Source organism: Oncorhynchus mykiss, chromosome 19 (assembly GCF_013265735.2).
Source record: "Oncorhynchus mykiss isolate Arlee chromosome 19, USDA_OmykA_1.1, whole genome shotgun sequence".
NCBI lineage: Eukaryota > Metazoa > Chordata > Actinopteri > Salmoniformes > Salmonidae > Oncorhynchus > Oncorhynchus mykiss.
In genome coordinates, this window is record NC_048583.1 from 41,259,131 (window position 1) to 41,274,264 (window position 15,134).

A 15,134-nucleotide genomic window follows, 5' to 3' on the forward strand; every position below is an offset into this window, starting at 1 on the left:
CAATTAACAAAGTTTGTGCTGCCCTCTGGTGCTTTGATGACACTATGCATGTGTCAGCGGAAAGTAAATGGCCCAAGGAATGAGTTTTGAAAGCTCCAGATATCTTAATACAGACTCCATTATCCTCATGGTGTTATTGTATTTGCCACAAATCACTTTCACCAGCCCCCCCCCCCCCCCCACTCTTTCCCATTCCTGAGCTCTTTTTTTCTCTCCGTCTCTCACGCACACGTCCATACGCATCCACACAGCCAATCAGCCAATGAGATCGAGATTACTGGATTACCATGTCCCAAAGGAGCTTGTGTAAGAGGAGAGTTCCACTGTGGACACACACTGGCCCAGTCAGCACATCCACAGCGATCCCAGGAGCACCGGACCAATGTGGCAGGTAAGTTCTGGAGTTCCCAGTTTAGTCAATCATGGTTCTTCAGTGAAATGGCTGTCACTTGCAGTATACTCTCATACTGTGATTCCATCTAATCGGAAATATCAAGGATAGCAGCCCTCTAGGCTTTACGGCACTGCAAGTTAACTACATTCTTAAAGCCATACACATAACATTGGCCTTCAATTCTGTAAAGGATGTTATATCCTATGCAGTATTGTATTTGATCTAAAAACCAATTATTCTCTCTGATGCTTGTGGTTTGTAGTTCCAGTGTTAATACAGCAACATGACTTAATGTTAATTTATTTAATGCATTTCCTTTGGAATGGGATTAAAACCATCTATGGATATGAGGGATTATGTTCAGTAATGGCCTATTGAAAAAGAGATTACATTGATGTGTAGCCACTGTGTGTATGAATTACAACAGAGAAGGATGACTGCACTGTCTGATTGACTTCACCCCCAGTATGTTGTACCGTAGCTGTGAATTTGTACAGAAAGTTTTTCATCCAGAACTTTAATTTGACCAGACTTTGAGGGATTTGAGAACATGTTCTCTTTAAAAAAAATGATTTACAGTGCATTTAGGATTTGTTTCAGACCCCTTGACTTTTTCCACATTTTGTTATGTTACAGCCTTACTGTAAAATTGATCACATTTTTTCCCCTCATCAATCTACACACAATACCCCATAATGACAAAGCGAAACCAGGTTTTTAGACATTTTTGCTAATTTATAAAAAATAAAAAACTTAAACACTATTCAGAACTAATGCTATGACACTCGAAATTGAGCTCAGGTGCATCCTGTTTCCCTTGATCATCCTTGAGATATTTCCACATCTTGATTGAAGTCCACTTCTGGTAAATTTAAATGATTGAACATGATTTGGAAAGGCACAAACCAGTCTATATAAAGTCCCACAGTTGACAGTGCATGTCAGAGCAAATACCAAGCCATGAGGTCGAAGGAATTGTCCGTAGAGCTCCGAGACAGGATTGTATCGAAGCACAGATCTTAGGAAGAGTACCAAAACATTTCTGCCGAATGTAAGGTCCCCAAGAACACAGTGGCCTCCATCATTCTTAAATGGAAGAGGTTTCGAACCACCAAGACACTTCCTAAAGCCGTCCGCCCAGCCAAACTGAACAACTGCTGGAGAAGGGTCAGGGAGGTGACCAAGGACAAGCATCTCTGCAGCACTCCACCAATCAGCCATTTATGGTAGAGTGGCCAGACAGAAGCCACTCCACAGTAAACAGCACATGACAGTACGCTTGGAGTTTGCTAAAAGGCACCTAATGGACCAGATTCTCTGGTCTAATGAAACCAAGATTGAACTCTTTGGCCTGAATGCCAAGTGTCACGCCTGGAGGAAACCTGTCACCATCCCTACGGTGAAGCATGGTGGTGACAGCATCATGCTGTGGGGATGTTTTTCAGCAGTAGGGACTGGGATACTAGTCAGGATCGAGGGAAAGATGAACAGAGCAAAGTGGAGAGAGATCCTTGATGAATACCTGCTACAGAGCACTCAGGACCTCAGATTGGGGCAAATGTTCACCTTCTAACAGGGCAACGACCCTAAGCACACAGCCAAGACAACACGAGTGGCTTCGGGACAAGTCTCTGAATATCCTCGAATGGCCCAGCCAGAGCCAGGACTTGAACCCGATTGAACATCTCTGGAGAGACTTGAAAATAGCTGTGCAGCAACACTCCCCATCCAACCTGACAGCGCTTGAAAGGATCTGCAGAGAAGAATGGGAGAAACTCCCCAAATAAAGGTGTGCCAAGCTTGTAGCGACATTCCCAATAAGACTTGAGGCTGTAATCGCTGCCAAAAGTGTTTCAACAAAGTACTGTGTAAAAGGTCTGAATGTTTATGTAAATGTGAAATTTCATTTGTATTTGTAATTTTTTTTGCAAAACATTTTTTAGACCTGTTTTTGCTTGCTTTGTCATTATGAGGTATTATGTGTAGATTGATGAGGGGAAAAAACGATTTAATTAATTTTAGAATAAGGCTGGAACGTCACACAATGTGGAAAAAGTCAAAAGGTCTGAATACTTTCCGAATGCACTGTATGTGTTTGGTACATTCACTGTTAACATTCTCAGGGTGTGAGAGGGTGCCACAGCAGGACTATGATGGACACGGAGGATCAGTGGACACAGGCCTTGGCTAGCAACAACGTGAGGGCCATCCTGCGCTGGATATGCAGCCTTTCAGCTGAAGGTCAGATCACTGGACTGGCAAGATTAAAATCACATGCAGCATACAGTACTTACAGCCACTTACTGTGTCTAAGAATGGTTGGATACTTTAACATACTGTAATGATTCGATGATTATAATATGTGATCATTAGTAACATTTCTTCTCGGTTCATGCTGCTTTTTATTATGACCCATTATGTAATTGCATGAATTTGTCTCATTCCATTAATTTGTTTGTCTCTCAGTGGGAAATGCTGATGTGGAGGCCAGCCTTGCTACTTTCAGTAGCTGGGTCCAGAGGACGGCTGAAGTTTCAAAGAAGGAGTTACTCACCCTTTGTAAGGAGAGATGCACCACAGCACCAGCTATCCCAAACAGAGCCAAAGGCTATCGATCCCAGCTCTTTCCACAGCTTTATTACAAAGGTCTTCTACTGTCCCCTCTCTCTGGGTTCCTCTCTCTCCTCCCCTCCCCTGTTTCTAGGCTTCAGCCGTTGCCAGGGCCTGTGGATGTTTCTGGACCACAGCTGCTTCACCAGGGTGCACCTGCTGCTGCAGCGGCTGAGGAACCTGCTTACCCTGGCCCAGTGGGGGAGGAGGCAGAGCGGCCTGACACACTTCTGGCATGGTGCAGTAGTATTCAAACCCTGGCCCCCCTCTCACAATGATCATATTGTTGCATGAATGATATCAACTGGCTAGTTTGTTTAGTACAATGATCTTGGTAAACTCTGATTTACCACCCCAAGATATTCCTGAACAATGTCTATTTGCGCCCCTACTGGTTGGAAATTACAAATGTAATGGCTGTGCTCAATGCAATGGCACTTATAAATGTAGATCCTTCAAACACCCACAAACAGGGAAATCGATCCCAATAAAAGGTGTTATTACGTGCTCCACTAAGGCAGTTATTTATCTTATAACTTGTCCTTGTGGTAAAAATCATGTAGGTAAAACAAAGCGCAAATTAAAAGTACGTATCTCAGAGCATCGTAGCACCATTAGTTGTAAAAACTTTACTTATCCAGTTGCGGCCCACTTCTTGGAGGCAGTCCACTTGATTTCGTCTCTGCGTTACATTGGCATCGAACATGTCACCCTCCCTAGGAGAGGGGGTGTAAAATGAATCTATGATCGTATGCTATCCATTTGTTGTTTGTATGCTGTTCTTTGTATGACATTTTAATATTTGATTATTAACCAATGATATTAGGCCACTCTTGGCCATGATTACAGACACCTGTGTCTTTTGACACTATATAAACGATTCATCCCGCAGTGTTTGTGATTATACCCTGATGAAGACAGCTTGGCTGTCGAAACGTTGGTATTACATTTTTGCATCTGAGCTCTTAGAGTGTGCGGCTCTCTTTTATTTTATTTTATTTTCAAGTTTTCTACTCCGCTAGCCAGCACCTCGTCTTAATAGGTGTGCGTTTCTTTTTCTTCTAGATAGTACAATGATCTTACCTTGACACCTAGTGCTAGCATTTGGTATGGTTTAACAATATAGGTAAAAATAGGATTGGAATTGTAGTTTCTATCAAGAGAGCTGTTTTCTGATCACGATTGAATGGTGACTGTCTGTCCTCCATCTGTATGTAGGATTGGGGATCCCGTGTGTGGTCTGCAGGGCCGGGTGTGGATCCTCAGCTGTGAGGCAGGACTACTGGAATCGGATACACAGAGCTCTGAAGCAACACATCTGGCTGGGTCGGCTTGTACAGTGGTGGGGCATCACCGGACTCCTGCCCAAGTATCCTGGTAAGGATGCATACGTTAACGTTATAGAAGGACAAACAGTCAAACTGTACAAACCGGTCACTCTTTGCATCACAGAGTTGTTACTACTGTGTAACTATTCTACAAACTACAATGCAACAAGTGTTGTATGTTGTAGTGTTAGGGTTGAAGTTAAGGTTAGTCTAGTACAGGGTTCCCCAACTGGCGGCCTGCGGGCCAAATTTCTCCCGCGGGGTGTTTTATTTGGCCCCCAAGTTTTCTTATTTCTTTTTTTTTTATTTTAATTTTTGGACATAAGGCTGTAAAAACACCAGGAAAATCAGCTCCAAGGGATTTATTTTAAAGAAATCTGTTCCCATGTATTCCCATGATTAATAGAGAGAAGCGTGATCATATACAAATGTAAGCAAGGTTTGAAATGGTTTGTCTTAGTCATATCTGTTTTGGCTTCTTGTGGCCAATTTGCAGTCTACAAATTATTTGTAATTTTGTTTCCGGCCCCCATCCGCTCCAGAAAAAAATTGTCCCGCGTCTGAATCTAGTTGATGATCCCTGGTCTAGTATTTATAGGTACACTGACTTGTCCTCTCCTCCTCGCAGAGGCTCAGGAAATGAAGCGGATCTATCAGATGTGGAGAGAGATGGATCAGAACCACCGCAGGGCTTCCCTCCACACTCTTGGGTAACTCTTAAATCACTGATAGGTCTCTCTTGCTCTATTTCTGTTTTCTTCCTTTACTCCCTGATCAATCTTTTTAAAATCTATTCTCCACATCTTCTTTCTCTTTATTTGATTAGATGGGAGGAGGAGGGACGGGAAAGGTGGAATTCACTGATCCAGGGTATGGTGGCTCAGATGGACCAACAACATGGGCCCATATGGATTTCTGAGGACTGCACAGACCAGGGCTATCCACCCCCTAACCTGCAGGCTCTTCTGAAGCTGGTGCTGGTGCCTCGCATCAACAACATGTCTGTTCAGGCCATTGTATCCGAACATGGAGAATCCATAAAGTGTCTTCAAAGATATGACTGTCATGTGAACTGAACTGAATATACAGTATTCTTGATTATGTACACTACACTTAACACAGCCTGTGCACAGCTCATGTACTTCATCCTGGACATGGCACATTTCCTGCAGTGCAAAGATGACCTCCTGCAGTCTTTTTGCCACGCCTTCATCATCCCTCCCAGCTTCTCCCAGCAGATCCGGGCCTTCTGGCTCCTCGACCATGGACACTTATCGGTACCTTTGCTCTCACTATAACGTTTAGTCTATCGATGTGTATGTCTTCTTGGATTTAGCAGGGCTCAACAGAGCCGACAGATTTTCCTATGGCTGTCATTGCCTCTGTGTAGGGCTCCATGGAGCTGCTGCTGAGCCCCAGGTCTGAACCACCCTGGTTCTCCTGGCAGCACCACTGCATCATCCACAGCCTGCTGAGGAGAAAGCAGCTCCGCTTGGCGCTGAAGTACATCTATTGGACCAGACTAGCCACAGACACCCCCCACGACCTGAAGCTCTGTGTGGACGTACTCCTACAGAACAGGTAGGGCTAAATACACTAGCATGTGCTATACCAAATGGACTACTGTATCTATACCATGTACTCTGGCTCTGCATGGCTCACGGTTTTCATATTACATCTTGTTTTCTCTGCCCCTAAGCCATGTCTCAGACGCCTGGGCCCTCCTGAAGAAAGGTCACACAGGAAGTAACGACATGGTCAGGTACTTCCTCCATGGATGTGAGAGGCTTGGCCTATGTGTGGCGGCTTCCGACTGCATGGAAGCAATATGGAAGGTGAACCTCTTTGTAAAACTATCATAAGACATGTAAATACTTAGGCATGTACATGCAGATTGCTTGTTGTCAGTAATCACATTTTCTATTGAAAAACGGTACCTTTATTAGGATGTGGGCCACTGTACTACTCAGTCGGAAGAGGCTGAAGGTCAGTGTGGAGTAGAGGGGCTTCCTCAGCGTAGGAGGACCACAGGGAGCTCTATGGCAGTGAAAGAGCCAGGTATGGATCACTGATTGTGACTCATACTGATTTGAGAAATATCATCACTGTCAAGTATTCTGAAAGTCAGTGAAATGTTGTGAACTGCAGGGGGTCCCATTCATCCGTTATCTGCCCTGCTGTATCAGTCTCAGAACATCAACACACTCTCTTCAGAGGATTTCATCAGACTCCTCAGGGAATCTATGGTTGAACTGAGACAACCCCAGCCAACAGCAAAGTACATTATTCAATACAAAATAACTAAAATGTTGTTTACAAAAATACCCAATGTCAGTGTGTGTTTGGTATAATCCGTTTTTCCCTGGCCCAGTGAGGAGGTGACATGGCCAGGGGAGCACCAAGAGAGGAGAGGGAGCTGTCGGAACCTGAGTCTGACCATCCAGGCCCTTAGGCACCACCTCCCTAGACCCTCCCCAGTGGGTATGATGACTGACAGGCTGGGAGAGCAGGGAGACACAGAGCCACCTGATCATGACCTGCCTCTTATAGCTGCGGTACTTTACTACTGTGGCTCTGTCTGAGAGTGAGTGTGCTGAGGAATAATACTTTGGCAATGATGAATATGAAAATAATGAATTTCATTGTCTCAATGCAGGAGAAACCCTGGACCCCGGCACACCTCTCCTCTCAATCCCTGTCCAAGGAGACCTCTGAATCTATGTTCTCTTCCCCCTCACTGCCCTGCCTGAGACCGGGCATCCCATATGTGTATGGGAGCACAGGAATGCTACAGCGGATCTCATCCCTGCTCAGTGATGGAGGACGGTGCCAGAGCAGTCAGGGTGACAGCCCTTCCCCCCCAGCAGACATACTCCTCCCAGACTACCCTGACCGGACTCTGACACTAGAGGGTGCCACAGACCCTGTCTCCTTCAACAGCCTCAGTAAAGACAGCATGGAGGTGGAGGAGCTGGTGTTCTCCACTGAGTGTGAGTTCAGATGCACAGACTAGAGGTGTTTTATACTCAACATTTAAGTTGTTGGCTCCTTTTGAAGTAATGTTCTTGAGTATTAACCCAATGGAAATCCATGTTCTGGTCATCTGTTGTTGAAAGTGTTTTCTGTTTCCTTTAGGGGGAGTGGAGGACATAATGACCTGTGATATACCAGGAGACGACGTCTTCAATGTGGAAGAGGAGGCAGTTCCTCCTGTAGATGTAACGTTAGACAGAAGGTGACCCTTCTCAATCCTCAATGTTTACATTATAATTTCATTAACAGACCATAATTCCACTCTTTGCTGTGGCCAGCATTGTGTTATGCAGTACAATAAGATAAAGGACATGTTCTTCATGTGATCATTTGTTTGTCAGGCATAGTCTGAGCAGACTGAACCTCCATCCTCAGTTCTACAGTAACGAGGACAACCAATCAGTGCCCTCTGTATCTGAGATCCAAGTGGAGAGTCACAACTTCCTGACACCTGACTATGGTGTGTTTCAACTGTTAATACATTCTGTGTTGTGGCTGTGTTTTCACTATATCTACTGTATGATTTGACTGAGAAATGATTCAATAATTGGCCCTTTAACTAACTGCTTTTGTTCATGTTAATCCAGAGAAAATGGACTACTACAAGGAGGTTACTGACAAAATCATGCATGCACCAAGTGTGAGTGACGTGTGGAGCATCATGCCTGGAGGGGACAAATCAGGGAACATCTGCTCCCAGACCTCCACCTTCTCTGGGGCTGTTTCTGCCTCATCTCACTGCTTCCTGGAGCTGGAGCCCTTACAGGTGACAGACCTCTCTACTGTCCAATTACATACATACTGTACATACTATGCAGACAACCTACAGTATTTGCCAACTCAACTGGGTTTCTGTATGTCTGTGTTTGTTCAGAGGGCATTCGACCCTCCACCGCTTGAGGATTCAGTGGAATGTTTCCGCCGGGACTCCCAGGATGCAGTGGACCAACCGGAGATCCTGACCTCCTGTGCACTCACTGAGACCACCCAGGATCTGCTCTCTGAGCTCCACCAGACCTTCTGCTTCCTGGAGGAGCTGGGAGACACAGGCTCCAGTGGCCCAGAGACAGAGAGAGGCTCTACCCTGGAGGGGGAGCAAGACAGTGGGGCTTCCGTGAGGTACATCAGGCCCTTCTCTCTCCAGGACTCCTCTCTGCTCATCCCCCTGCGGAGGTCCGCACGCTCCAGACAGCTACAGGTTCCTGGGGTGTCTCTGTCCCCTAGGACTAGCCCCAGCCACACCCCCCAGCTCAGCCCCTCCTCAGCCCTAGAGACATCCAGGGATAGGTTACCTGGAGGGGGGAAGGCCTCGCACAAGGAGGATGCATCATGCTTCAGAAGCACCCCAGAGGATAGGCTAGGCCACTGTAAGCTGGGCAGCTGGTGGAAACAAGCCCTGGAGACCCGGAGGGCATCCACTGGCCTACTCCCTGCCATAGAGCAGGTGTCCACGATCTCACGAGGTAATGTGTGTGTGTGTGTGTGTGTGTGTGTCTGTGTGTGTGTGTGTCTGTGTGTGTGTGTGTGTTGGATAGAAATGACAAGCTACTCTATCTTGCGTTTAGAAAACCCATTTAGTGTCACAGCTAACAAAGTTGGTAATTTTACGCCGATTTGCCTGTATAACAATGTTAATATTATTACTTAATATAGTATAGCCTCTAATATCATCTCTCTTTGTCATTGTGACGGGGAACGTTGAGAGAGCCTTTTCTTTGGAACTTTACATTGATGGAGCATTAGAAACAGCAGCTGGCTGGAGACTGTAGTGTGTGCCTCTCGTGTGTGTGTGTGTGTGTGTGTGTGTGTGTGGGGTGGGGTGGGGGGGGGGGGGGGGTGGGGGGATAGTTGGCCTGTTGCTGTCACCCAGTGGGGAGTCTATGTCCGGAATGGGACCCAGGTACTGCTCAGAGAGGGGTGATACAGAGAGGAGGGGGTGCACTGTAGTGTCAGACTTGTACTCGCTCAACCTTGCCACAGTTACTCATCTGTGACCACCACCCCCTGCTCTCCGTGGTAGGGGCCTTCCACTGATGTTACCCAGAGCAGATGGAGCTCTGCTGGGCCTTGCTGATCACTGCTGGGCCTGGGGGAACCACGCCTCACAGCCCCACACACCACACTAATTCCCTACCTCATCACTGGGACCAGGGCTTAGGAGACCAACACACAGCAGGGGCCAAATGTGACATTTAATTAAAGCTCCGTTTGTGAAATAAAATCAATAGTTTCAGAAAGCAGGTGATCTTGATATTTTTTTCATGCTTCTCAGAAAATGAAGTGCGTTTGTTAGCATGCCAATGAGGAAGTGGCAGGGACCGTTCAAGTGGCTGGCCATATTGACATACGAGGTCTCTGAGGTTTTAATGTTACATCATGACAGCTGTAACACCTCTGAGGGATCTAGTTTGAATCCTTTCCTGTTCTCCCTGTCCCCTCTCTCTTCATCTACAGAAAAGAGGGCCTCACTCGTCCCAGGGCAACCCTACTCCCACAGTACGATCAACTTCCAGGAGTCTCCGGCCAAGCAGAGAGGAGACAAGTGGGAGGTCAAACAGGTACAGGTCATTTCTCTCTCTGTGGTCCCTATTTCACTAGACCCACAATAACATCTGCTAAACACGTGTATGTGTCAAATACATTTGATTTGGTCTCACATAGAGGGTGTCAGTATAGGGGGAAATATGCTATGGTTGTCCAATGGGGGGCAGTGTTGTCCCAACTTGGAAGTTTTTATTTAGTCTCTGATTTGAATGACCTCATACCTACCCCCAAGAGCCAGCCCATCCCATCCCCCTGTCACAACCTACACATCTTCCTCATCAGACTCCGTAATGTCATATAAAAACATGGTGGAATCGTATTCAGGCTTTGATAAAACATTTCTTAATACTTTTTTGTTACATTTAATTGGTAATGAATAGAGCCAATGACTAAATGATTTCCGGACTACTTTGATGCGACATGCATGCTACAGGTACTACATTCACTTTGTGTTTCTCTGACAAAAGTTGTAGACTGCTTTCTTGGCTCCTTCTAATCTCTCTGGCCCCGTTTATACCTGTCGCTTACATGGGTCCTTTGTCCTGATCTTGCGCTGAGCTTGCCAGTTTAAAATCAAATCAAATGTTATTTGTCACATGCGCCAAATACAATACTTACAAGAGCTTAACCAACAATGCAGTTCAAGAAATAGAGTTAAGAAAATATTTACCAAATAGACTAAAGTAAAAAATATATGATAAAAAGTAACACAATAAGAATATCAATAACGAGGTTATATACAGGGTGTGCCGGTACCAAGTCAATGTGCGGGGGTACAGGTTAATCAAGGTCATTTGTACATGTACAGTAGGAAGGGTGAAAGTGACTGTGCATAGATAATAAACAGCGAGTAGCAGCAGTGTACAAAACCGATAGAGAGGGGGGTCAATGTAAATAGTCCGGGTGGCCATTTGATTAGTTGTTCAGCAGTCTTATGGCTTGGGGGTAGATGCTGTTAAGGAGACTTTTGGACCTAGACTTGGCGCTCCGGTACCGCTTGCAATGTGGTAGCAGAGAGAACAGTCTATGAATTGGGTGCCTGGAGTTTTGACAATTTTTTGGGGCCTTCCTCTGATACTTTACACTTTCACGATGTGTCTTTTAATTATCTACAACCGTCTAAAAATGTGTGCACAAACAGAATGAGGACAAGATCAGGACAAAGGGTGTATGTTAAAACAAGGTATTAAGTGGCTTTTGTCTAATGCATTGACAGATCTAACAGTTGGTGCGTTTGACATCATGATGTCAGCAGTGGCTGTACAGCATGTGCACTGCAATGTTGCTGCACTGATACGATTAGGCAGTTGTTCAATTGAGATTTAATTATGTAATTGTTTAATTGGGATGTAATTATCTTATTGTTTGGTTGGAGTCAAGGGAACCATATGGAGCCTGGCAGGTGAAATGTAATTACACAAAGTTAATTCATGATGACGTAGTTGATAATTATACCTTTGGGATGCTGACTGGTGGATGTGGGAATGGTTGATGTTCTTTGACACATTGAATGCTGATATTGCACAGTTCTAAATGACCACCCATCATAAAAGATACTGATTTATTCCATTACATTAACTTGTTAAAACACTGCTTAGATTGATGTTATAAAGATATGATTTATTCCATGTTTTATTATATTTTTTCACTTTGTGTGACCAACCCACATCTGTATATCAAAGAGAACAAAGTGGTTGGGATTTGATGAATTGGCAGATTGGGAGATATTGATGACAAATGTGTGAAGATCAAAGTCATACTAAGTAGCATATTATCCAAACATCTCCAATTAAAACACAGCAGCTATGGATATTAGGTTGACTACTATACATTTTCACTGTTTTTGTCCCATGTGACCTCATGATCAGATTGGTTTTGGTGAAGTAAGGTTGCAATGTTCAATGAAAGGGATGTTCAACAAACAATGTGGATGACTCTGGTACCACTCACAGATGTAAAGACATTACTGGAAGATTTTAGCTTGTTGATCAACTTGTGTGGCTCTTTCTGAAAATCTTGACGTTTGTATGGAGAGAGGCAGTCTGAATGAAGATAGCTCGTTGGGTTGAGGTGACACATTGAGATGAATGGCCTCTATTAGGAACATTTCATCAGTGCCTGAGCTCTGTGGTTTCAGTCTCCCTCAACCCCCGGGGAACGATTAATGACCACAGGATATTTCATCACCCCCTCCATTTCCCAACTCAGGATATGAGGGCCTAATTGTGTCTGTTGTCTGGTGTTCTGTCCCCTGTGTTCCAGGCGGAGAAAGAGGAGCTGCTGGGGCGGAGGGGCTCTGGGAAGTTGCCCCACCAGCGAGTGGAGCAGGACTTGGCGAGCCATAGGGGAGCCAGAGTGAAGAAGGGCAAACGGGTGAAGAAGGCATGAGGACATCCCGTTACACATCTATACTGTCATTCTGTAGAGTGACGAACAATCAGTGTATGTGTGTAATATGTATAATTGACCAAATCCTGTATGGTATTACTGTTGTGCTACACTTCAAACCACTGTAAATGTAGTCAGGTGCAGACTTATTAAATGTTTTTTACTTGGCAGATACAAATATATATTCCTCACTGAAAAGATTTGTTGTTTGTCACAGTAATGGCTCCACAGTAATGGCTCCACAGTAATGGCTCCACAGTATGCATGGACAGATAATCCAAATGGTGTGGTTGCATCTAAACACATGACGTTTCTCTTTTATCTAAAAAAAGATTCCATTTTGAGCACGGTGGTGATTGTCACCATGGCTGTCATGGATGACCAATGGTGCAGTGACCTTAGTACACCACATCACCTATACGGTCACCTCACATCATCACCTCTTCTGTCACCTCTCTGAGCTCTTCATCTGACAGGTCCTGATTCCTTTGGCGACCACTCCGCTCCTATAGGCTGCTGGTGTGTTCTCTGGACACATCCTCCTCCTTATACAGTTATCACACACACACGCACACACACACACACACACACACACACACACACGGAACAGCTCATCAATAGTTAATCTCTCAGTAATTATTGACATGGGTTAAATTATTTAATACTTCACGAACCCAGTCGATTAAGAATAGTGGATTCTGGGTCATTTGCGTATCGTCTCAATGATCTGAATAGATGCAAGGTCATTTGGATTGACTATAAGGATACAGATAAACTCTGGACTAACTCATTCTAAAAGCACCATATGGTGTCCTTGGATATCTATCTGTCAGTTTTCCCCCTTTTTAAAAAGGATTTGCCTTGCTGCTATTCCATCTCATGAAAAATGGATGACCTCCCAGTGCTAGTTGCTGCCGCCTTCTCTCCTCACATTTGCACAGTGCCCTGAGATTGCATGTATGTTAGCGTCCCTCCCCCTCTCTCGATTTTGGAGGTGGAGGGGGTTGAATAACTTAACACACATTTCAGCATGACATTTCTGCTTGGGGTCTCCCGTCCATGAGCCAGGCCCACACACACACTGCATTATTACCAAAGATATGTGTGTCATCTTCTGGAGTTGTTAGGCCTCCCTGCATGACCTCACCAGGTGTGACAACACCTCTGATACCCATTTGGTGCATGGGGCTGGAGGAACAGGACCAGCCAGTGTTTTGGATGCTTTAGTTTACACCTCAACAATCATGATTGGGATTGGCTGCACAGTTTGTTTTTTGAATCCAAAGAACCTTTCATCCAGTAGAATATCTTCATCCTAGTTAAATAAAGGTTAAATAAAAAAGGTCATCCACATCTTACAGCGCAGTATAGTAATTCATGATTTGAAAATAAATAAAGATCTTCCAAATGGAAATATTCTAGGGGCAAAAACCTGTCTGGAAGAAATGATGCTCGAAAACATATCAGGACACGCGGTCTGGAAAATAAATAAATGTTCTGACCACATACATCCAATAACTCCCACTAATTTGAATACTGATAAAAATCGTGGAAACCTGGGCTCTGCACTGCAACAAAATTACACATAAATCATGTGCAGAGCAGACGAGGTTAAAAATCCCAACCAAACATGATGGATATAAATTGCTGTCTGATGTTTGTAAATCATTCTTATAAATAATTGTCTGTGTGCGACTGGAGGCACGCTCTGGAAAATGCAGGGCGATTAATACTTGCTATTGCAAAACTCTCCATGTGAGTTCCCTTCTGACCCCTGTAATGTACTTTTTTATTGCTATTTCATCTATTTCTTCATCTTCAAAACGAGCGTCCTTAACCTTCCCCAGTGTAGATTCATATAGGCCACAGTAAGCCCCATCTTTGTAGGGGGTTAATATAGAATATTCAATCGATTTAGAACAATAAAACAAACTAATGCAGATATAACAGCTGCTACTTTCCAGAACATGGAAATAATTTGCAGCTTATTTTCAAAACACTATATCCACCAATGTTGGTGTTTTGTCATCAGAAATGATTTCTTCTGGGTACGTTAACATGTGTGTAAAATGTTGCTGTTCTCTGATGTTTTTATTCATCGATTTTAGATGTGTATGAAAATGAGTTTGATTTACAAAATGCTGCATATTAATTATATATCCTGTATTTGACTGAAATGTGGTTGTCTTAAGATGAATGCACTTACTGTAAGTCACTAAAATGCCAAACATAAGTGTTTTACATACAGATATCATATTACTGTGTTGAATTACTTAAATATATATATATATATATATATACAGTGCCTTGCGAAAGTATTCGGCCCCCTTGAACTTTGCGACCTTTTGCCACATTTCAGGCTTCAAACATAAAGATATAAAACTGTATTTTTTTGTGAAGAATCAACAAGTGGGACACAATCATGAAGTGGAACGACATTTATTGGATATTTCAAACTTTTTTAACAAATCAAAAACTGAAAAATTGGGCGTGCAAAATTATTCAGCCCCCTTAAGTTAATACTTTGTAGCGCCACCTTTTGCTGCGATTACAGCTGTAAGTCGCTTGGGGTATGTCTCTATCAGTTTTGCACATTGAGAGACTGAATTTTTTTCCCATTCCTCCTTGCAAAACAGCTCGAGCTCAGTGAGGTTGGATGGTGAGCATTTGTGAACAGCAGTTTTCAGTTCTTTCCACAGATTCTCGATTGGATTCAGGTCTGGACTTTGACTTGGCCATTCTAACACCTGGATATGTTTATTTTTGAACCATTCCATTGTAGATTTTGCTTTATGTTTTCGATCATTGTCTTGTTGGAAGACAAATCTCCGTCCCAG

The 15,134-nt window shown here is 44.0% G+C and overlaps 1 protein-coding gene across 1 annotated transcript; it reads left to right on the forward strand.

Annotated features, from left to right (window-relative positions):
• Nucleotides 1-219: 219 nt before the first annotated feature.
• Nucleotides 220-14,556, forward strand: LOC110497875. The gene is made up of 20 exons (XM_021574318.2): nt 220-391; nt 2,518-2,635; nt 2,861-2,953; nt 3,099-3,242; nt 4,223-4,381; nt 4,961-5,042; nt 5,159-5,348; nt 5,466-5,609; nt 5,723-5,913; nt 6,032-6,167; nt 6,279-6,390; nt 6,481-6,610; nt 6,704-6,887; nt 6,989-7,322; nt 7,468-7,567; nt 7,707-7,825; nt 7,953-8,131; nt 8,240-8,828; nt 9,820-9,923; nt 12,172-14,556. Exons 1-20 carry the CDS (start codon nt 383-385, stop codon nt 12,295-12,297), a joined length of 3,243 nt encoding a protein of 1,080 aa, XP_021429993.2. The 5' UTR covers nt 220-382; the 3' UTR covers nt 12,298-14,556.
• The last annotated feature ends 578 nt before the right edge of the window (nt 14,557-15,134 follow it).